The 22181-nt window shown below is 48.4% G+C and overlaps 1 protein-coding gene across 2 annotated transcripts in view; it reads right to left on the bottom strand.

Moving 5' to 3' along the window:
* Positions 1-8948: 8948 nt before the first annotated feature.
* Positions 8949-22181, bottom strand: part of SLC24A4 (solute carrier family 24 member 4) — a 172781-nt gene continuing 159548 nt past the window's right edge. The window contains exons 13-17 of one of the 2 annotated variants that reach the window (XM_057731854.1): positions 21875-22041; positions 16163-16277; positions 12398-12510; positions 11905-11970; positions 8949-10786 (exon numbers count right to left, since the gene is read on the bottom strand). In XM_057731854.1, the coding sequence (XP_057587837.1) occupies positions 10634-10786; positions 11905-11970; positions 12398-12510; positions 16163-16277; positions 21875-22041 (614 nt within the window). In that variant the 3' untranslated portion in view covers positions 8949-10633. The remainder of the gene's footprint in view (positions 10787-11904; positions 11971-12397; positions 12511-16162; positions 16278-21874; positions 22042-22181) is intronic. The other variant, XM_057731855.1, reaches the window with a different exon arrangement.

Genomic DNA, 22181 nt, shown 5'->3' with positions numbered 1-22181 from the left:
ATCTCTGCAACCAGCAGTTGGGTTGATGCTTGATGTAGAGCAGGCCTCCAATACATGTTTACTGAATAAATCAGTGAGTGACAAAGTACTCTGTGCTCTTTCTAGCTTTAAAGGCTGGTCTAAAACATGTAGTCTGGATACCCAAAATTGGTGCCCTTCAATGGTTGGTGGGGGCTGTGGGTAAGTATATTTCAAATTGAGATTTTCCTAGAAAATTCCAAATGCATAATTGCCAAATAGTAACAGAAGCAAGCTTACAGGAAAAAAAAAAATTAAAAACAAAACAGAAGCAGGTGATTCATTCTGGCCTAGAGGCTTAGGAAGGCCTTGAAAGAAGTGTGGGCCCTCCACTGCAGGACAAGGGGTGAGGAAACCATTTCAAGCAGAGGAAACAGCAGAATCTCTGAGGATAAGCAGAGTCGCACGAGATAAAGAGGAAGAGATTATCATCAAAGTTGTGGGGGCTCTGAGGTGGCCCACTGAGGCAATTGGGAGTCATTAAATGCTTCTGAGCACGAGAGGGACAAATCAGATTTTTGCATTAAAAGATCTCTCTGGCTGCCGAGTGGAGGCTGGACTGGGAAGGGAGGAAGAGTGGAGGCAGGGAGACCGGCTCAGAGCCTCTGGCCTGGACCAGGCAGACACTGACAGTGGGGCCCTGATGGCTGGAGCAGAAAGGGAGTGAGAGGTTGAAAAAAAGACCGCAAGGGAGAAAATGAGAAGACAGATCGTTGTCTAGCACTAGGGGCGGTGGGAGGAGTTGACATTTTGCTGCTGATGACTGGTGAGATGTTGGAAGGCGATTGGGGGTGGGAGGGGAGTTTGGTGTTTCCCCCTGCCCCAACATTTGATTATGAAAAATTTCAAACATGCAGAAAAAAACATCCTGTACGTGAACACCCATATACCCACCATCTATATTCTACCACGAACACTACCAAACTTGCTTTATCACACATCTCTCCACTTCCCACCCAGCCATCAAATGTTTTCAATGCATCTCAAAGTAAGTTGCAAACATCACCTCTAAACTCTTGAGCCTGCATATCATTACCTGGAGTTCAATGTTTAAGATTCTTTCCCCCCATATTGATAACCTCAGCATTTCTATATTTATAAGGTATTCTGCTTTACTCCCTCTACCTGTGGATAGAGGACAGGAGAATAACCGCTGTGAATATTTGCCCACTTTAAAAAATTGGATTATTTTTGATCACACTGACTCTGAGGCACTTGGGAGGCTGAAAAGTCGTTCAGGAGGTGAGACGTGCAGGTGGGGGGCCCTGGAGGGACTGAGGACCTTGTGGCCGGCAATATCCATCTCGGGGGACCGCAGTGGAGGTGTTATTGCTGTGTCTGGGAAGGCTGAGCTGGATCAGTGGAACCTTGGTTTCACATTAGAATCACCTGGGAACTTTTAAAACCCTGATGACCAGTTCAGCTTGATAACCTCTGGGGTGGGGCCCAGGCGGCTGTGTGTTTTAAAGCTCCCAAGATGACTCCAATGGCAGCCAGGATTGAGAGCCGCTGGGTAGAAGAAAGCCTCCAGGATGGAATGCAGGTAAGTACTTTCATTTAAGGAGCAGGTGGAGGAGAAGCCAGGAGAAGAGAGGGAGAAATAAAGACATGGAGAACCGGAGGAGTGAGTGTTTCTTAGGGAGGACAAAATCCACAGTATTAAAACCTGCAGAATGACTGCAGGGAATGAGAGCCCGGGGGGTATCATGGTCTGAAGACACATTCAGGGCAGAGGGTGGGACGGGAGACCTTAGAGGCAGGGAGTGTAGGCTGAGTCTCAGAAGAGAGCTCGTTGGTGGGGATGGAGAGGGGGTCAGAATCCCCTCCTCCCCTTGGCTCTGCCTGGGGGACACCAGCTGGCAAAGGTGGGCGACAGAAGCCCAGGAGAAAGCCTGCTTCTCACACCAGGACCATGTTGAACTTGGAATTGCTTGGAGCAGGTTTTAGAAAATATCAAAAACCAACGGGTAGAGGCTGAGTTGTGAAATCAACTAGGATATGAGCTCCCAGGAGACAGCAGATTCAGCCAAACACCCCCTCCGTGGTCTGGTCTGGGCAGCCCCAGGCAACGGGAGGAGGCACGGCTGTCAAGGCTGGCTCTCACGGTGAGTAGACGGGAGACCCTGCGCACAGCGGGTATGCTCTCTGAATCGCATCTTCCCCATCTATGAAACGGGGACACTCTCCGTTTTTGTCCTGTGTTCCCTTGGTTTGCATAAGCCATGTACACCCAGATGGACTGAGGGACAATGAGACACTGAGAACCAAGACCATGAGGCTGCAGGACCCACAAGGCTAACTGAACTGGAACTATCAAGTCCAAGTCCTTCATACACAGTGGATTGACTTTTAAACAGGAAAGAGTTAAAACCATCTAAATGCTCATCTAAAGTACAACTTCTCATCTAAAGTAGAACCTGTGGGGAAAATTTTTTTTTAAATATTTAAGACGTATTTTTAAAATATTTTCTTTGTGGACAGATGTTTTTGTAAGTACAATAAAAAGTTACTAGAAAATGCAATAAAAAAACATGTTCAGATATAAAATTACTCATCACATTGCCATAAATGTTTATATCTCAGCTTCTACGCTCGTCTTGTGGCAGATGGAGAACAGTCTGTGAGGCTGCACCGGCGCCCGGATCACACTCTGAGTGGGACTGATCCATCTTCTCACTATTCAAAGTGGACCAGCAGCATGGGCAACACCTGGGAATGTGCTAGAAATGTAGCATCTTTGGCCCCCTCTCATTCCTGCTGAGCCAGAACCTGCTTTTTAACAAGATGCCCAGGTGATCGCATGCACGTTAAAGTTTATGGTGGCACCGAGGCAGCTGGGACTCAGGAATGAAGCAATTAACCAGACCCTCTCCTCCTCATCTCCATTTCTCATGACACAAGAGCTGATGGCATAACCTTATTATTATTACTTTTTTTTAGCAAGTAAAGCTGTGTGATGTTATATATTTTATTAATTCCAACTGGAAATAAGAAACATTTCAATCAACCATGCTAGGATAAATACTGAATTATATTTCTATCCTGCATAGGAAATGGAAACACAGAATCATTGTCACATGAAGAGATGATGAGAAAATATGCAGCCAGAAAATGTAGAAAAAAATATTATAAAGGAGTGTTAGACAATTAATAAAAATGCTATGGTATTTCTACTGGCTTTAGCGAAATTTGTGAGACTTTTCAGCTTTTAAAAATTTGTAATTTGTTGTGATTTCTTTTCTCATTCTAAAAAACATTCACATTCATACTCAATTGTGCATTCACAGTTTTGAGGACCCAGCTCCCAAATTCTTGGTTGCAGGCTTTATAAACCTGATTACTCCCCTGCATATGTTACTCTATTTCACATGTATTCCCTGCTATGGTCAGTGAGATAGAATTTCCTCTGTTAGTCATTTATGCTTCTTCTTTTGAGAACTGCCTTTTCTTTTTATTTATCATTTTTCTATTGAAGTGTTTTTGCCATTTTCTTATTAGTTTGCAAGAGTTCTTTGCTTAAGGATGCCAGCCTTTTGTCTGTTACGTATACCATAAAACCTTATTCCTGATGTGCAGGACCAGATTCATAATTTGCAGGGCCCAGGGCAAAAACGAAAATGTGGGCTACAAGGATATATTGTACAATGCAGGGAATGTAGCCAATATTTTATAATAACTGTAAGTGGAGTCTAACCTTTAAAAACTGAATCACTACAACGTATACCTGCAACCTACATTATACAGCAACTATGTTTCAATTTAAAAAAAATAAAATGTGGGGCCCCTTTTGAAAAAATCATTCAAGATTTCAAGATGGTGACAACCGAACCTGGGGTCTTTCTGCGTGTGAGGCCCTGTGTGACTGCCCTCAGGGGTCTCCTGCCCATAAAGCTGGCCTTGCTGGTGAGGCAAGAGAAGGCTGGGTCATTCTGCACTCATTCGTGCTTAACCAAGGTCCCTTATGAGTTTTCTGCTTTGTTTTATTCCTTACCAACCATTATAATTAAAAAGCACCAACCCTCATCCTTTGTGACGTTTATTTTTTTTCTCAATATGCAAATAGAAATGGTTTCAATAAATGGCTGTTATTCCAGTGTAAAGAATTCTTTCCAAAGATACAAATGTGTATGTGTCTATTAAAACATGAATGGAAGCTCTCTATAGGGAAAGACAACTTGTGTTCATTTATTTCATTGACAGCATACAGATTTTCATATATTGCATTACAATACTGACTGCTAGATTTCTTGTAAAGATTTAGTTTGTATTTACTCTAGATTTTTCTTCACAATAAGAATAGACTCATGCCAGTGTTTAGTAACCAATAATATCAATTCATTCAAATTTAATGACAGTTTTATTAAACTAAGAATCTCATATCACAGAGCATTCACAGTGCAGGAGGTCACAGTTATTGAAAAAATAAATAGCGGGATAAATATATTTATTATTTACAGCTTTTCAACTCATTGCTCCTGCTTTGCCCGTTAGAGAAAATGAACAAAGCTGGCAGCGTGCAGCCAGAATGCCGGAATTGTCTTACGGGGACTCAAGTGTTAGGTCACAGCCTCAGAAGTTTTTGGTTTTGGTTATTTCTAAAGGGGTTCTTTCTGGGCACGAAAGCCCTCTGGTTCTATTTACCTGCTACTTGCTAGGTCATGGCTGGACCCCAGGAAGATCCCATGGCCCTGTGGAAACTGCCCAGTCTGCCTCTTGGGCCCCTGGGCTGTGCCAGGCCTCCCCTGCCCTTTCCTTGACAGCTCCTGCGTCTGCGCATGGGCCTGGCCCCACCTGGCTGGCAGCCCTCTTTCCTCTCTAGGTAATCAAGGCTCTCTTTGTATTCAGACACCCAGCAACTGGCAGCAGCTGGACAGGAGACACACACAGAGGGCACCCTACCAGGGAGCGTGTGCTCTGAATTAGACACCCAGCCTCCCAAACTAGCAGTCCCCAAGGAGGATCCCCTAGCGCTGGCCACAGAGGTTCAGCCACAGCTCTGTCCTCTGGGGCCCCAAATATCCTAGGTCCAGTCACATGGAAGAAGTGCCAGGAAGTGTTCTATAGCTCAGAAGGGCACCTCTGGAGGTGAGGGCAGGGATGCCCCAGTGGCCAGAAAAAACCCTCCAGAACACTTGATTTGGTAAAACAGAGCTACTTGGCTCACATCCCAGCCATTTTCAGTGGGAGGAAAGGCCTCGCTCCTTCTGTAGAAAGGGGACGTCGTGTCCATCGGGATACTCCCAAGCATCTGGGAAATTCTGGAGTGGGAGCAGGGAGGGCTCTGTTGTCTGGGACCCTCCTTTACGCACAAAGGCCGATCAGACCAAACCATGCGACTAGAAACCAAAAGCTGTACGTACTTTCCCTCGATAGTTAAAAAACATGTTTTGCAGTGGTGGGGTGGCGGGGGGCGGGGGGGGGGTACATGCTTTCCCCAGGATCCAGAGCTTTATCGGCTTCTCCTGTGGATAAGTCCCAACCAACATGTTGCATAAAAAGCAACTGTCTGGATTCTGGCAACTGTGGGAATAGGTGTGCATATGCCCATACGTGTCACAGGGCTTTTAACCAAGAAGCAGCCCATCCCAGACCCATAAATCTAATGATGGAAAAGCCACACAAGCAAGGGCTTGACTTTCACATGGGTACAGTGGGCATTTCTAACTGGCAGAGTGGCCTCCCATGGCCCTGGTTCTGCATCAGGGTGTTCAGGCAGATGTCTTCCCAGACTGGAAATGTTCTCAGCCCCTGCTACAAAGTGTGTGGAGGATACGCCACCTTGACCACTGGACACTGACACTGTAAGAGGTGATGGAAAGCCTTAGAAGCACGCAGGTAAAAGATGACACCAAGCAAGGCCCCCGGGCCCCAGCAGCGTGTAAGGATTCAGCAGAGACCAGTGCAACTGCGGAACCATTTGTCATTGAAAAGTGAGAATTTTAGAAATCCCCATGAAAGAATCAAAGCTCTAATATTACCCAGCTGGTTTCCCTGTTGTGATGGAAAAAAATAGCTCCTCCTGGGTGGCAGAATGCAGGAAAAGCACCTCTTCTCCCAATTTCGTGCAGGTACCATTTCCTTGAGATTGGGCAGTGTGTGACTTTGGATACTGACCCTGTTGGCTACAAGATCTGAAGTTAAGCACATACTAGTGTCCCAATTTAGTTTTCCCTATTAAGAAGCAAATGCAACATCCTAAATGCCTTTTAAAAATCTGTACCATTGTGGACTGTGCCCTTGGGGGCAATAGTTCTCTGTGGCAAAGCAAAGGGCCCTACATGAGTTAGGTAACAAAATCTGCGTCCCACCTGTGTCCTTTGCCTTGTAGGATGGGCCCATGCAAAGACTCTCTTGTTTTACCACCCACATGACTGACACAGTGGGGGAGACTGACGCAGCGCTGGAGGAGCCCCTTCTGTATGCTTCCAGAAGCCCCATGAGCATCTTCGCACTTGAGGGGCTCACGTGACCAGCTGCAGAGAGTAAGGGCTCACAGCTGGTGGGGTGCCTGGATGCTCTGGGTGAATCCACACAGAGAGGGCAGGGGCCACGGGCAGCACATTGGGTCCAGGGATGGATGGGGGATGATGGACTTCCTGCCACCCAAGAGCTGCCCAGAGAGCGTTTTCAAAAATTTCTGGAAGTTTCTATGAGCACCACGTGGTGATAAAGCTGCTGAGATGTGGCCCATCTCAGGGGCCCTGGACGCATCCGCTAACTGCCCCAAGGGAAGGAAGACTCACACAGAAATGATGTTCAGAGAGCATCAGAGGGACCTGGGAATATTTAAATCACAGGACTCGGGAACAATCTCCTGAAGATTTTCACCCTGACAGGCAAGTTCTTTGTTTATTCAAGCAACAAGCATTTGCAGAGAGCCTGTCACATACCTGTATGACCATCTTTTCCGGCCAGAGGAGGAACACAGCTTAGCAGGGAAGGAGAGGTGGGGGTGAGAGAGAGGCCGACCCCAGCCCTAAGGGCCCACTCAGCGTCAGGGAGACGGGAGGGCCACGAGCTCAACGGACAGCGCCAGCCCGAGCTGAAGGTTCTCTGCTTCCCTCCTGCCCTGTTCCAGGCCTTGACCCCGCTGGCCTACTTCACACCCAGAGAAGGAGGGGAGGAAGTGACCCTCTCCGAGTCCATCTCACCTCGGTCCACCCCCCACCTTAAGCAGAGGGAGGGGCCCTAGGGCTCAGGGAGGATAGAAGGGTGTCTGGCCAGGACACACCCTTCCCGGATTCCCAGCCTGTTCGTGGAGTCCGGTGTTCACTGAGGGCTGGGCTCCTGCTGATGCTACGAGGCTTGCAGATCCTCATCAAGAGGAAAGAGGGGGCAGTTTCTTCCCTTGGGACCTAGACCCAGCCTAGGAGGGGTCTTTGGTCGGCGTCTGCAGGGCTGCCCTAGAGTGATGGGCACGCCCATCTGATTTCAGTTGGCTCCCTGGGGGTTATGCCTTTTCGGCTGCTGGGGTCTGTAAAGGCAGAAGATTGACAGGGAGAACCAAGCAATTACCCTAATAGGTGGGGGGAGGGGAGGGGTGAACAGGTGAAAACTCACAAGGTCGGTGTACTCAGAAGACAAACACGGAGGCCCGCAGCTGTGGGTCACAGGAAGGGTGGGGGTGGAACGACTCCGACCTGCCCTTGACATTAGTCTCTCACTGCAGCTGACCCAGAATCTTCCTCCAGGGCCAGGTTCTCAAGACACTGCACATCTTCCCCGACTATGCTTGGGCGGACAAAGGCAAATTCCACGCCAGGAACTGACAGGTACCACTTGCTCCTGCTTTTACAGACATTTTCTGAGTGCAATGGTTCATTTTCTGCCCTCAATTCAAAGAGCAAAGTTTATTTTCCAAATTGCCTATTTTTGTAGCAGAGTAATTACCCCATGCTAATTAGCTTTGGGAATAACATAAAGGAAGTAATCCTGTGCAGTGATGAAAGCATTATTTTAAAATGAAGGCCTAATTAATGAAGCAATTCTTTAAACATGAGATGGAAAAATATGTAGTTAAAAAAGAGAGTTCTTCACCTACAGTGTATATATAGTTTCCTAGACACAATAAATGCATAGATCCTTTAAGGAAGTTACATTGGCACATTAAAGTCATTAGAGAATTAGCCAGGAGGACTGCTCTACATACTAGAAACAGTTTTTGTCTCAGACTGCAACTGCAGCATATTTATAATCTCAGATGGGTTCTGCTGAGGAAGAGGTGGGTGATTAGGATGTGTTCTCTGAAAGCTACACAAGGATTCAAAGAATTGAACACCAGCAGGGGATGTCATCAAGGGACCACGTGCCCTGTGCTTTGTTGTAGCTAAAAATATTTTTGGGTCTTTGTTGGAAAATAACAGGGACATAAGATGGGGAAAAATATTAGGATATGAGCTGGAGCACCCAGATGTCAATTAGAAATGTGATGAAGTTTTGACTTAAACAATAAGGACCAACCCCAAGGACAGGGACATACCCACACTTGCCACACCAGGCATGGCCACACACTGGACTGGCTGAGCCGGGTGGTGATCTGGAGCTCAGCCCCTCTTCTGCTACTTACTAGTCATTGAGCTAGACTCACCTGACCTCTCCAAGACTAAATTTCCTGTTAAATGGGGAAAGTAATCCCTACTTACATCACAGGGCAGTTTTGAGACTCGAAACAGAGACAGATGTACTTTGAAACCTGGATGAGTCTGTAAGATGGAGAAGACCACGTTGCTATTCTATGACAGCACAGACAGGTCCTGAGGGCTCTGAAACCCTCTGCATCTAAACGTTTAATACAGATGAACCTACGGGCTCCTTGGCCTCCCACTTAGCTAATTTCTTAGAAAAACTGCCCTTGTCCTCAACTGGAAGACCACTGAGTATCTAAGAAGAGGAACAAAAAGAGAAGTCTTAACTTGGTGTAGCTACTAACACTGACGGATGCACAAGAGAAGCCTGGTGATGGAGTTGTCACGTCTTAGGAATTTTAGGGACATAAGCTTGAACACATCCTCCTTCTGAAATTCAAGAGCCCCCAAAGAGCACAGCCACCAATTCCACTGTGGGTCACAACCTTTGTGTCTCAGGAAAGAATTAGCTATTGGATTTATACTCATTACCCATGAGCGATTATTGGTGAATTACTAAAAGTCTCCTTTCCTCACACCGTCATGGGGTGTTCCCATACAGTCCTCCTTGCAAAATAGCCCAATATTAAAAGTGCATCAAATCTGATAGACTTCTGCAATAGAAACATTAAAAAAATAAAGAACACCTCTATATAAAATGAATTGTGCTTTCTCTTTAGAAACCACAAATGGTTTGTGTTCGTAAATCTCTTTAATATCTATTTGAGAGCTATGAAGCAGTCGAAAATTGTTTTAATATTTTTCTATCTATTTTTGAACCAACCTCCCATCTTTGGCCTTTCATGTGTCGCAAACTCGAAGGTTCAAGAACCTTAGCTCTAAACAATTCCAAGTTATGGTTTTCATACTTGCCTCCAGCTCACGAGAGAGCAATTGGTGGTTTTTCAGGAAATCTCTCTTCCTGTCAGTAACCATTACTTCTGGCACACGCATTCCAGTTCAGCAGGCTATGAAATTTGTTGGGCATAGAAACAATTGGGTCTTTGAACAGGGTGGTTGTGAGAGCAGAGCCTTAACAAAGAAATGACAAACCTAAACTGACAGCATGTCCCATGCCCCAGGGGGTCTGGAATGAATGGCTGTAAACTGCCATCTCCACCATGTAGCTGAGTTAGCACCCGTTTAGATGTTAGTCTTCTACTCTTCTATGTTCCAAACCAAACATCTTAGTGTCAACGCAACATGATACACATAGGATTTGTTTTCCATAAGTGTTACCTTTTTGGTCCCATCAAGGTTCTTTGTATGGAATATTTTTCAAGTATGATGATGTATAGCTGACATATTATTTTTAATGTTTCATGTTCATTCTCTGAATGCATCAGTGAAAGTGATAAGAATATTTACTCATTTTCTGCGGTGAACAACTGTTTCCATTCTTCCAATTTTTCCAGAAAAAGGGGTGGAGTGTTGCCGTCACAGCCCCAAACTCCCAAAGGTTGAGCCTTGTTCCCTCCAAACCGTGAGTGCTTCCAGCAGGATTCAGAGGCTCCTAGTAGCACATGCTGCCCAGGGAACCCACACTCTCTGGCCCAGAGGGGACCCTTGAGAACAACACTCCTATTTTGCACTTGCTCCGGGAGACCCTGTGTTCACCAACCACCTTGTTTCCAAGGCTGCCGTTCAACAGAAGGACAGCCAGCACACAGGAGTCCTTCTGACCCAAGCATCCAAGAGAGGAGACACACGCCACGTCCCTACGGTTGGCGGCTCAGAGGTCTGCGAAGCTGCTCAAACAGCGGCCCCTGAATCTTGCCTTTTGGGCGGCAGAACTCCGAGGAGGAGGATGACGTCCAGCAGCCTGGCCCGTGACCAGACAAAGACCACGATGGCTCTTTCTTCCCGTGGATGAAAGAACAGACGGTGGCTGCCGATGCGGGAGAGACTCGTGGTAGCGGAGGGGAAGGGGAGGAGGACGCCAGCGCCGGAGTGTCCAGAACAGCTCCCAGGCGGGGGGCAGTGGCTCCGCTTTAATCGTCTCCTCGGCACATTGGCAAGTTGACGAAGGTAAAGACGTTGAACTCTATCAATATGGAGAAGGACAAGAAGACAGCGTAGAGAACCAGCACGTAGATCCCCAGCTTCCGGTCCAGCCTCCATTTGTTCAGATGGATGCCGAGGACCTGGAAGGAGAGAGCGCGAGTGTTGGGCTTGGGGGGCAGAGAAATACTACAAAAGGCACTTTTACTGGAAAAAAACTACACACGAAGGATGAACCTCAGAACTTTCTCCAAAATGTGGACACGAGCAGAGGACTGCTGCCGGGTAGATCCTTGGTTTGATAGGAACAAGCCCTGCAGGCTTTACGCTCGTCTAATGAAAGGGTGCTGACTCCAGACACACACAGCAGCTGTCCTCAGGGGACCGGCCCTCTCGGGCAGGTACACCACTCCCTGCACGTGCCCTCCAGGCCTTCTTTAGTGACAACCAGGGACTTTCACTGGGTCCTCCCTTTGCTTCAGAACTTGGCATCCTCCGCCTTCTTCAGCAAAACTTCCAAGGCTCCCACTGGCCCGCGTCTGGCAAACTTCAGCTTGGACCACCTCTTTCTATGTGTGTGTGTGTGTGTGTGTGTGTGTGTTTGGAAGACGGGGTTGGAGCACATCCTCTTTCTACATTCTTTCCAGACTTGCCCACCTGTCCTTTTACTACTTTCTTTCTTATCCATGAATTGAGGCCCCTTAAAGGTTGGATCAGAGGTACCTCATCAGAGCAGCGCCACAGGTCCTCAGAGACAGACCAGTGTGGGTTCAAATCCCAGCTTTGTGACCTTGGGCAAGTTCCTTAACCCCTGAGCCTTGATTTCTTCTGCAAAATGGAATATCACCAGGTGCTTGTAAGGATGGAATAAAGTAAGCAGAGGTAGAGATTAGCACAGTTTGGGACACGTGGAGTAGGGAGACCTCAGCATCACGAAGTGCCAGCCCCGAGGCCTGACCATCACGCCCCCAGGTCAGCTCAGATGGGCTGGGGGAGGAACGTCTCCTACTGGCACTAGTGAGAGAAGATGGACCGGGCAGCAAGAAGAGAGGAAACGTAACTCATTTCCTCTGGGGACTTAGTGGCTCAGGGAAAAGCGCAGTTTTGGGTGTCAACATTCTTGGCATGAACTGTTTCTGGGGGTATCTGTGAATTTATATATTTTTTCAGCTTTATCCCTCACTGCCAAGGGGAAGGGAGAGGGGAATCAGAGGAAATGACGTATGCGTGGGGCTTCTATTTTGGAATGGTAAAAACTCACGGTGAGAGCAACGGAGCCCAGCAGCAACACCACGGAGTAGACCAGACCCCGGCTGTTGATCTTCACCTGGAAAAACAAACACACGCGCCCTGAACCTCTGGGCTGCTCAGGGCCCCATCCGTTCTGGGAGCCCAGCATGCGCGGGCTTATTCCTTCGCTTATCTAGAAGCCACAGGTGTTCACGGTGAGCACGTGGCCGTGGATTCAGGTCTCTGCTCATCTGAGGAAATGAACTAGGAGGGGACGGGCGTGCCGGTGGGCAGAGACATGGGGCGGAAGCACCCGTGAGCACCGGGCAAACACACGCTGCCTCCTGCAGGCACTCCCCAGGCTGCTCTGGACACCTTTGCACAAAGTGGCTGCCAGCCTGCCAAGAAGAAGGGGGCAGTGCATCCCCAGCAGCCTTTGGCTGGAACAGGGCCAGCACCACTATCACTCCCCGTAAAGCGCGTGCGCCCGGCGTCGTCTCACTAAGGAAGCGAGACGAGCTTACCGTGGAGCCGTAACTGATGACCATGGTCTGCAGCCCCCACGGTATGCCGAGTCCCACGAGGATGTCGAACACGTTGCTTCCTATGGTGTTAGAGACTGCCATGTCACCAAGGCCTGCAGGGGACGATTGACACGTCATTCGTTAAGAGCAGGTCGCCGGAAACCCCTGTTCTTTCCCGTAACTGTTCCATTAGTGCTATTCCTTAAAAAGAAATTCCTTCTCCATGGACCCCACATTTCCAAAACCTTTGAATGAGGACTAAGCCTGTAATGGGTTGAATTGGGATCCCCCAAGATTCATATGTTGGGGTCCTAACCCCCAGTACCTCCAGTACCTGGAGACAGGGTCTTTACAGGGGTAATCAAGGTAAAATGAGGTCATTAGGGTGGATCCTAATCCAATATGACTGGTGTTTTCATTAAAAGGGGAAGTTAGGGCACAGGCACGCACACAGGGAGATCTCCCTTTGAACGTGAAGACAGCCACCTGCAAGCCAAGGAGAAAGGCCTGGAACAGACAGAAAGAACCAGCCCTTCCAACACCTTGATCTTGGACTTCTAACCTCCAGGACTGTGGGACAGTCAGTTTCTGTTTTCCTGTCTCCCAGTTTGTGGTAGTTATGGCCGCCCTAGGAAACTAATCCACAGCCCTTCACAGTCCCCGTGCCAGGGGTGTCAGCTGATGTTCTCGAAGGACCCACTATGTGCTTCTCCTTATTTGAGCCTCCCAGTTGCTCTGGGAGGGAGGGGGGCCTCGTCCTCGATGCAAACTTGTGACCCAGGCGATGGCACCACGACCTGGACCCAGATGACAGGGCATCAGGTCCTATTCCCCGGGTGGTCTCCCAAGAGTGAACTCCTTCCCCCCTACCAGCCTAGAAGCATCTTAGAGGCGAGGGGCCGTGTCACCACCTTCCCCCTCCTGCCCCACTGTCCAGTCTCATACCAGCCACACAGTCTTAGGAACTTAATAACTTAAGAGGTACCAAAAGTTAGTAAAGAAACTTTTACAAATAAGACTCATGCTGGCTGGAATCTGTTCTAACGCAGCCCCTTAGCCCTAAATCGACGATTGTCATAATCTGGCAAACAAACGTCTGTGGAATGGACAAGCCTGAAACACACATGCCTGTACCCACAAAACTGCCTTGGTCACTGAGAAACTCGCAGGGACTCAGACCAGCATCTGGATGACTGTCTCACCTCCGTCTGACCACCTGCTGCCCTAGTATAGCCGGGCCACATCCTCCTGCCCTGCTGCTGTCATCTGCTGACCTCCAGGACACCATGCCTCCCTCGAGGGCCTCTAGCTCCCTCCCTGCGGCCTGGGCACTGAGCTGAGTGCCTTCAAAATCCTGGCAGCTCAATCCTATTGGGGGCATACCTCTGGGAAACCTGCCTTCCAGTCTCCCAGGATCTTGTGAAACAGGAACAAGCAGCAGCTGTTTGGGACCAGCTACCTGCCCCTGGCGAGGAGGCAGAAATTAGCTGGACGGGTCAGGAGGCACACAGACACCCAGGTTTGGGAGAAGAGAGAGAAGTGCTTCTCAGGTGTGACTGCCTGCTCTGTGCAGGCGCTGCCCTCTGAGGAATCTTTTGGTGGCACTTCTCAAACTCAAGAGCACACGACTCGCTGGGGGTCTTGCTAAAAAGCAGACTCTGATTCAGTGGGCTGGGGTGGGGCCTGAGAGTCTGTACTCCTCTCAAGCTGATGCTGCCAGCCTGGACCACACGTTGGGCTGCAAGTCTTCAGGTACCCCAGGATGCAGAGCCTCCAAGTTAGAGCTCACCACACAGCTCCTGCCTTGTGTGGTGAACTCCAAACAGAGGTTTCTGTATCCTCAGCCACAAAGAATCTGTCTAGGTTTAACCTTGTCTGCTGGACCCTCTGTCAATCACATCAGCATCATCCTTACAACAACTATACGTCCCCACCCCCACCTCACCCTTCCCATTTCTGTGTTTCTGTGTTTCACAGGAGCCACTCTGAGATGCTGTCCTCTCTCACAGCCCCCATCCTTGTTCCTACAGAGCCCCTCTGACCTCACTGGGAGCCCCCCTCCAAGCCCTGAGTCTTCTAGTAGCATGACCCCCACCCCCCCGACCCACTAGCCTGGACTCCAAGGTCAGTTGCTTAAATGACACATTCTCTTGCCCCCTTGACCTTCCACCGTGTCCACCCAGACAACCCCAGCTCTGGATGAACTTGTCATCTCTCATCTGTGTGCTGCTGGAGCTGGTATGACTCCAAATTCGTGCTGGAATCCCACCCAAGGTCATGCCACGGAGCATCGGCCAGGCGCTCGGTGCTCTTCGGCTTTCCTTTTCCTCACTGTACCGGGTTGAATAGTGCCCCCCACTCACGTCCACGTGACCCCTGTGAATGTGACCTTATTTGCAAATAGAGTCTTTGCAGATGTGATCCAATTAAAATGGGGTCATAATGAATTAGGGTGGGACCTAATCCAATGACTGGTGTCCTTACAAGAAGCAGGAAGTTTGGACACAGACACACACAGAGGGAATGATACCACATGAAAACGCAGGCAGAGACTGGATGGATGCAGCCACAAGCCAAGGGTTCCTGGCAAGCACCTGAAGCTGGGAAACAACAAGGAAGGATCCTCCCTAAAGCCTTCAGGAGGAGTACGCTCCTGCCGACACCTGGATTTTGAACTTCCAGCCTCCAGAGCTATGAGAGAATCCACTTCTGTTGTTTTAAGCTACCCCGCGGGGGCACTTTTGTTATGACAGCCCTGGGAAATGAATACACTCACCTCAAAGGTCACTCAATTCAATTCCAAACCCTTCAGCTGCTGTCCCCAGCTGTCCCTGCTCTCCACGAAGCTCCAGCCTCCCGCCAAACATTCTTCCATCCTTCCCTTCCCCTCAATTCATGTTTTCTCAGAACTGATCAACCAACTAGTCAACTCTTTCTTTTATCTTAAGGAAATAAAATGTCTTCCTTCTTTCCGAACCAACTTTCTCTCTGGATGTTTCTCTCCTCCCATCTCCTCTGAGATTTCACTCCATTTTTCACCCATCCTGCCCCCCATGGTTTTAAATTTCCATCTGTGGAGGAAGAGCTGTGGAGGTCCAGGCTTGGATGCCATCTCACCAGCAGCAAAGGAGCAGTAAATGAAGGCTGGCTCTTTACAGATCTTTTTTCTGCCATCAGAGACCATGCTGGTACTCCTCACTTTGCTTACCCCCATGGCCCTTAGCTCCAAAGAAAAACCACCAAGCAAACCAAAACATTACACAAGGTCTAGAGCTCTCTCTGAAGAAGAACAGGAAAATAGGTAGAGATGTAGGCTATCCCCACTTGGCCTGCCTGGGATCAGAACACTTCTTGTTACTACTGCCTTTGCTATAAAAAGTCTGGGCTCAGCTCTGCTCAATCTCACATTGGGGATGTCAGAACAAGTTCTTTTTTTTTTTTTTGGCTGTGCAGCGCAGCCTGTGGGATCTCAGTTCCAGCAGTGAAAGCCTGGAATCCTAACCACTAGGCCACCAGGGGACTCCCAGAACAAGTCCATTTTTATACAGCTCCACACAAATGCTTCTAGAGGTCTGGAGGAGTTGATCATGGTAGCATTCTCCCCGTGGATGGAATCTAATATAGGATGCTTTCCAGTTGTCAGTTTCCTCCATAGCAGGACTTAACAACTACCAGTCATGAGAGCCACAAACTGTAACTCGGGCTGCGGGGAAGGGGCCTGCATAGTGATGTTGATGGCTGTGGGGGCCGAGGCACGATCCGTACCTTGTCTCGCCACGATTAGGCTGGCCATGCAGTCTGGAACACTCGTGCCTGCTGCAAGGAAAGTAATGCCCATGATGACATCAGGGATCCCAAAGGTGTATCCAATAATAGTCACCTGCAGAAGAGGGGGGAGACATCAACTCACAGAGGAGCACCCCTGGAAACTGCTTACAGCTCAGTGTCTTTTTGTTTTTTTGAGGTACACCAAAATGAATCAGCTGTATTTATACATATATCCCCATATCCCCTCCCTCCCGCAACTCCTTCCCACCCTCCCTATCCTAGCCCTCTAAGTCATCACCCATCATCGAGCTGATCTCCCTGTGCTATGCAGCAACTTCCCACTAGCTATTTTACATTTGGTAGTGTATATATGTCAATGTTACCTTCTCACTTCATCCCAGCTTCCCCTTCACCCCCACCCCACCCTATGTCCTCAAGTCTGTTCTCTACAACTGCATCTTTATTCCTGTCCTGTCACTGGGTTTGCAGTACCATTTTTTTAGATTCCATATATAAAATGAGTTAGCATACGATATTTGTTCTCTTTCTGGCTTACTTCACTCTGTATGACAGTCTCTAGGTCCATCCACCTCACTACAAATAACTCAGTTTCATTCCTTTTTATGGCTGAGGAATATTCCATTGTATATATGTGCCACATCTTCTTTATCCATTCATCTGTTGATGGGCATTTAGGTTGCTTCCATGTCCTGGATATTGTAAATAGTGCTGCAGTGAACATTATGGTACATGTTTCTTTTTGGATTATGGTTTTCTCAGGGTATATGCCCAGTAGTGGGATTGCTGGGTCACGTGGTAGTTCCATTTTTAGTTTTTTGAGGAACCTCCAACTGTTTTCCATACAACTCAGTGTTTTTAACTTCAGCATAGTACTGCTGCATTCAACAGAAAAATTGGAAATATGGTTTTATTTTAAAACCATCTTTTGAGTGTTCTTTTTTCCAGATTCCATGAGCAATATGTATTTACTGTTTTAAAAAGTTTAGGAGGGCAGGGTGGGGGGGACTCGAGGTGGGGGGGAGTCAAGGAAGGGAGGGAATACGGGGATATGTGTATAAAAACAGATGATTGAACTTGGTGTACCCCCCCAAAAAAAATAAAAAAAAAAAAAGTTTAGGAAATAAAGTAAAATGAAAGTAAAAATCACCTACCACTTTCCTAAGACCCTCAGACGATCATTAGTAACACTTTTAATCAGCTGGTGATTCCCAAACTTGAATATGTAGGAAATTCTCTGGTGAGCTGGTTAAAATAAGACCACCAGGCCTCACCCCCAGAGTTTCTGATTCAGGAGGTCTGGGCTAAAGCCCAGGAACCTGCATTCCCAACAAGTTCCCAGGTGGTTGGGGTCCTGAGGCCGCTGATCTGGGAAACACATTTGAAAACCCCTGCTTCAGAAAATATCCTTGAACTTCTATTTGGGTGCATTAGAAAAAAGTGAAATTGGATTATATCAATATTATCAACATATATTTTGTGATTATGTTTCATGTAATAGTACAGTGCGAGTATCTTTCCATCTCAAATATTCATCAACATTATCTTTAAATAATTTATTTATTATTGGGTGTGTTGGGCCTTCAGTGTTGCGTGTGGGCTTTCTCTAGTTGTGGTGAGCGGGGGCTACTCTTCATTGTGGGGGGCTTCTCATTGCAGTGGCTTCTCTAATTGTGGAGCGTGGGCACTAGGCACGCAGTCTTCAGCAGTTGGGCGTGGGGGCTCATTAGTTGTGGCTCTAGAGCGCAGGCTCAGTAGTTGTGGCACACGGGCTTAGTTGCTCCGCGGCACGTGGGATCTTCCTGGATCAGGGCTCGAACCCGTGTGCCCTGCATTGGCAGGCAGATTCTTAACCACTGCACCAGCAGGGAAGTCCCTACAACATTATCTTAAACTGATGCATGGATTCCATTGCACAGCTGTATAGTTTTTGCCAACCTGTCCCTGGTGGATATGAAAGTGGTTTCTTTTTTTGCTCTTACAATACAACTGTATACAAGTAACATTTCCTGAGCACCTACTGTGTACCAGGTCCTTTCCAGGTGTTTTACTTTCACATCTCAGGTACCCTACTCTTCACCACCCACTGGTGAGAGAGGCACTGCCTGGGAAATGAGGGTCAGAGGGTGAAGTTACAATGCTGGTGGCCATGAAGCCGGCGAGCAGTGGAGCAGGGATTCCAGGCCAAGTCTTTCCGACTTTAAAGGCTGCCCTCCAACCTCACCGTCATGCTGTCTTGTGTGACCATCTCTGGGTTCTCATCTTACTATACCCTTAGGATAAGTTCGGAGAAACAGAACTTTTAGATCGAAGGATATGCAGGCTCTTAGAGATCTTGACATGTGGTCACATACTCCTCTAATAAATGCCTGACACTTGGGAGGTGGCTGGGCCCTGAGCAGCGGCCAGATGGAAAGCCCTAGAAGTACCTGGAGAACCCCACTCAAAACAGCCAATAGCCCTGGCTTGCCTCCCCATCCAGCAAACCGCAACAGTGGTATCTCTTAGGGTTCTTTGCATCTTGGATGATGCTCCAATCCCAGCAAATGGTTGGGTGACTTAAGACAAGCTGATTTGCTTCTCTGAGCCTCAGCTCCTTCATCTGTAAAATGGGCTTTTAAATAAGGATTGAGAAAATATGAGGTGACAGTGTCTGGCCTTTGTAAGACGTTCATAGATGTATGTTTCCCTTCTCTTTTGATCACTCTTCTTTCAGGGGGCAGAGAAAATGAGGGTGATTAGACCCAGATGAAGTGTGCTTTCTAAGAGTAAAATTCAGCCCTGGAATGTAGCCAGAGCTCATGGACTAAAATGGTATCCCTTCTGGGACAAAGCTTTGCAGATGGCTTTGAAGATGCTCTACCCCTAAAAGACAGCACTCAGCTCAGCATCCCCAGGTAAGGAGCAGAGTGCACGCTGACTGGCCTGCTCTGGGCTGTGTAAGAAGAGAGACACCAAGGACACCAAAACCATACAGCTGATAGATCAATGCTGAACCCACACTGGCCGTGACAGAGGTCTCCACAAGCACGGCCGGGCTGTGGCTGACATGTTTTTAACGGGTGATGTCAGATGTCATAAGTATAGGAGCCTGGGTTATTCTGGCAATACTGGGGATGCTTCTATTTTTTTCCCTTGAATTACTGAACTACATGGCTGAGAAGCTGGAGGATGGAAGGACAATAGGAAGGTTTTGTGTGTGTGCACACACTCTCCAAGTGTTCAGGACCAGAGATGCTACCCGAGTGGGACTTTGCCTTGGACTCCAGCCCTGGGCCCTCTGAGCCCTCCTGATGTTTAGCCTTCAGAAAGGGAAGCAGATCCAAGTCCAGAGCTGGGCTGACCGTCTGCCTGAATTTGCGGAAGTCACGTCTCCTCTTTGGTTCTTAGTCTCCCCAGTTGGGCAAAGGTGCTGGACAGGATGACCCATTTTGGAGGTCCCTCCCTTTTGACACTGACATTCAAGAATCGTTTTCCTCAAAGCCTTGGGGGTGAGAGATGTGAAGGGTCATGGGGGTAAAGGGTGGGCAGGTGAGATGTCACTGCTTCCTGGTGCCCACCATCAGGATATGAGGAAAGTAAGAGCATGGCCCCCAGGCAGGCACATCTTGCTTGGGTAGAAATCAGACTAATGTGGCACTGTTGTCTTTACCACTTTCTACTGTGGAGGCCACTCAGTTACCCCAAACTGAGGCCAGCTGAAGTTCAAACCACAGATAAGAGTGCCCCAGCAAGGTGGTTCCTGTATCTCTGGCCAAGCCACTGCCAAGACCCTGCTTTAAGAAGCAGGAGTGGGGTTTGGAAGTCAAGGTGTGGGGGATGAGAGAGTTATTAAATGTCCTACCTCACTGCTAATTAGTAGAACTGATTTCATAATACTGTTGTTTTCATTAATTAGAGAAAAAAAAAATTTCACACATTCATTAATTTGATCTTCCCTAATTCTCACACCCACTCAAATGTCATGAAATACTTTTTTTTCACTTGCAATTTGTTTGGGGAATGCGCTTTAGTAAAAGAAATCGCCGGACCCTTTTATCAAATGTAAAGATAGGCTGGCCTTTAAACCTATTCAGGAAAATTTTAAGTGTGTAAATTCAATTCACTTTGAGGCCAATTTTCCTTATCTCTGATTGCCATCCTTTTCTGGGGGGCTTGGATAGTGGCTATTTCCAACGCCTCCTCTACCTAAACACACACACACACACACACACACACACACACACAGACACACACACACACACAGACACACACACACACACACACCAGCTTCTATGGGGATTTAAACCTCTATCTGAACAAGCGTGGAAGCAGTGTCGGCTGCATCTCATGGTGAACGTGCTGGAATTCACAGTTATGATCCGTTTGCCATGCTGCAAGCTCAGACCCCACACCTGAACAGAGGCCTTTCATTCTCCCAATAACCTGCCCATTTCGTAGAGGGGGCAACCGTGGCTCATGGAAGCTGAGTCACCTGCCCAGGTTTCAGGGCTCACAAGGGGAGAACCAGGATTCACGTCCACCCCATGTGACCCCACAGCTCTTCTTTCCCCACCAAACTGTTTCTCTGGGGTTGAGGGAAAGGGGGCTCTTGTGCCTCTGAAACCAAGATGCCCTTGCCCTGTGTATTGGGTGGTAGGAGGCATTGGGTGTTAGGAGGAGAGTGAAGTGGTTACACGGATACCACTGAGGTGTGAGTGGCTGACAGGTGAGCTTCCCAATAGAAATGCAGAGGTCCTGTATCCACTTCCCTCCTTGTTCCCAGGCTCCCCAGGTGAAGGTGGAGGAGGGGAAGAGGAGGGACCCCACAGGGTGATGCACAGAGTGAGGGGGAGGGGGCTCCTGCTTGGCCCCGCCGAGTCAGTGAAAGGTTTGTACAGGGAACTGTTGCATGTGGCCAAAGGAGCTACGCCAAAGCCCCTCTGCCTGAAAATTTTTAGTCCAAATGTCACCTGAAGATTCCAGTAACAAACTGAGAGGCCGTTCAGGAGACTGGATGAGATCATGGACTCAGGAGACCGATACCTGGTTCTAACTCCGACTCTAGAACTTACTAGTTGTGTAACTAATTGTGCAATCATTGCTAATTGTGTAACTAATTGGGCAAATGACTCAATCTCTAGGCCTCAGTTTCCTCATCTGTAAAATTGGCATAATGAAATCACTTATCCCATTGGGTTGCTATGAGGACTAGAAGAGTTTACCTAAAGTTGGTATCTGTGCCTGGACATAGAAAGGGGAGAGAAGCAACCCCTGGCAGAAGGCATGGAAAGGGCTGCCTTGTGTTTGTCTCCCACTGACTCCAGTCCGCATCACATTACCTTAAGGATGCTGAAGAGGAAGGGCACCTAGCGATTAGCCCTCCACAGCCCTGTGAGAGTCCCTGCACCCCTGCCATATTCCTCTTCCCATCACACCAGGATGGCATGTCCCAAGCTACTCAGTGAAGGTCCATCTCCCTCCCACGGACCGTGCTCTGTCCATCTGGGTATCCCTGATGCACAGCACAGCACCATGCGGCTCTGCCGAAACCCCTTCCTACTGAGAAATAAGCCAAGGTCTGTTAAGGTAGGTGAGTTGCCAAAGGCGGCAGAGCAGTGTGTGAGCACACTCTTGAACCCAGCTCTCCCACCTCTGGCGGGTGCCAGGCAGAGGCTCTCCGTATGGTCCACCCTGACTCCCACCACTCACCAGCCACACCATCAGGTAGGAGAAGATAGCGATCCACAGTGTGGCGATGAGGAAGGTGAGCATGAAGAACTTCTCCCAGCGGGGCTTGCTGCAGTTGGGGGTGGTGACACACAGGAGGAAGATGAGTGGCCAGCTGAGCACCCACTTGGCTTTGTCCCCTCTTGCCTCTGCAGAGGGATGGGGCGGAGCCAGAAGGGAGGGGGAGAGAAACACACACTGGGTTACACACCTTCCAGTCTACCTGTCGGTTTATTTTTTCAAGCCAAACAAGAGAACACTACGAATGTGACTCCCAGCAATGGACTTC

The sequence above is a fragment of the Hippopotamus amphibius genome, chromosome 4 (assembly GCF_030028045.1).
Source record: "Hippopotamus amphibius kiboko isolate mHipAmp2 chromosome 4, mHipAmp2.hap2, whole genome shotgun sequence".
In the NCBI taxonomy this organism is placed as follows: Eukaryota; Metazoa; Chordata; class Mammalia; order Artiodactyla; family Hippopotamidae; genus Hippopotamus; species Hippopotamus amphibius.
This window is presented reverse-complemented; position numbering and strand designations above follow the sequence as displayed.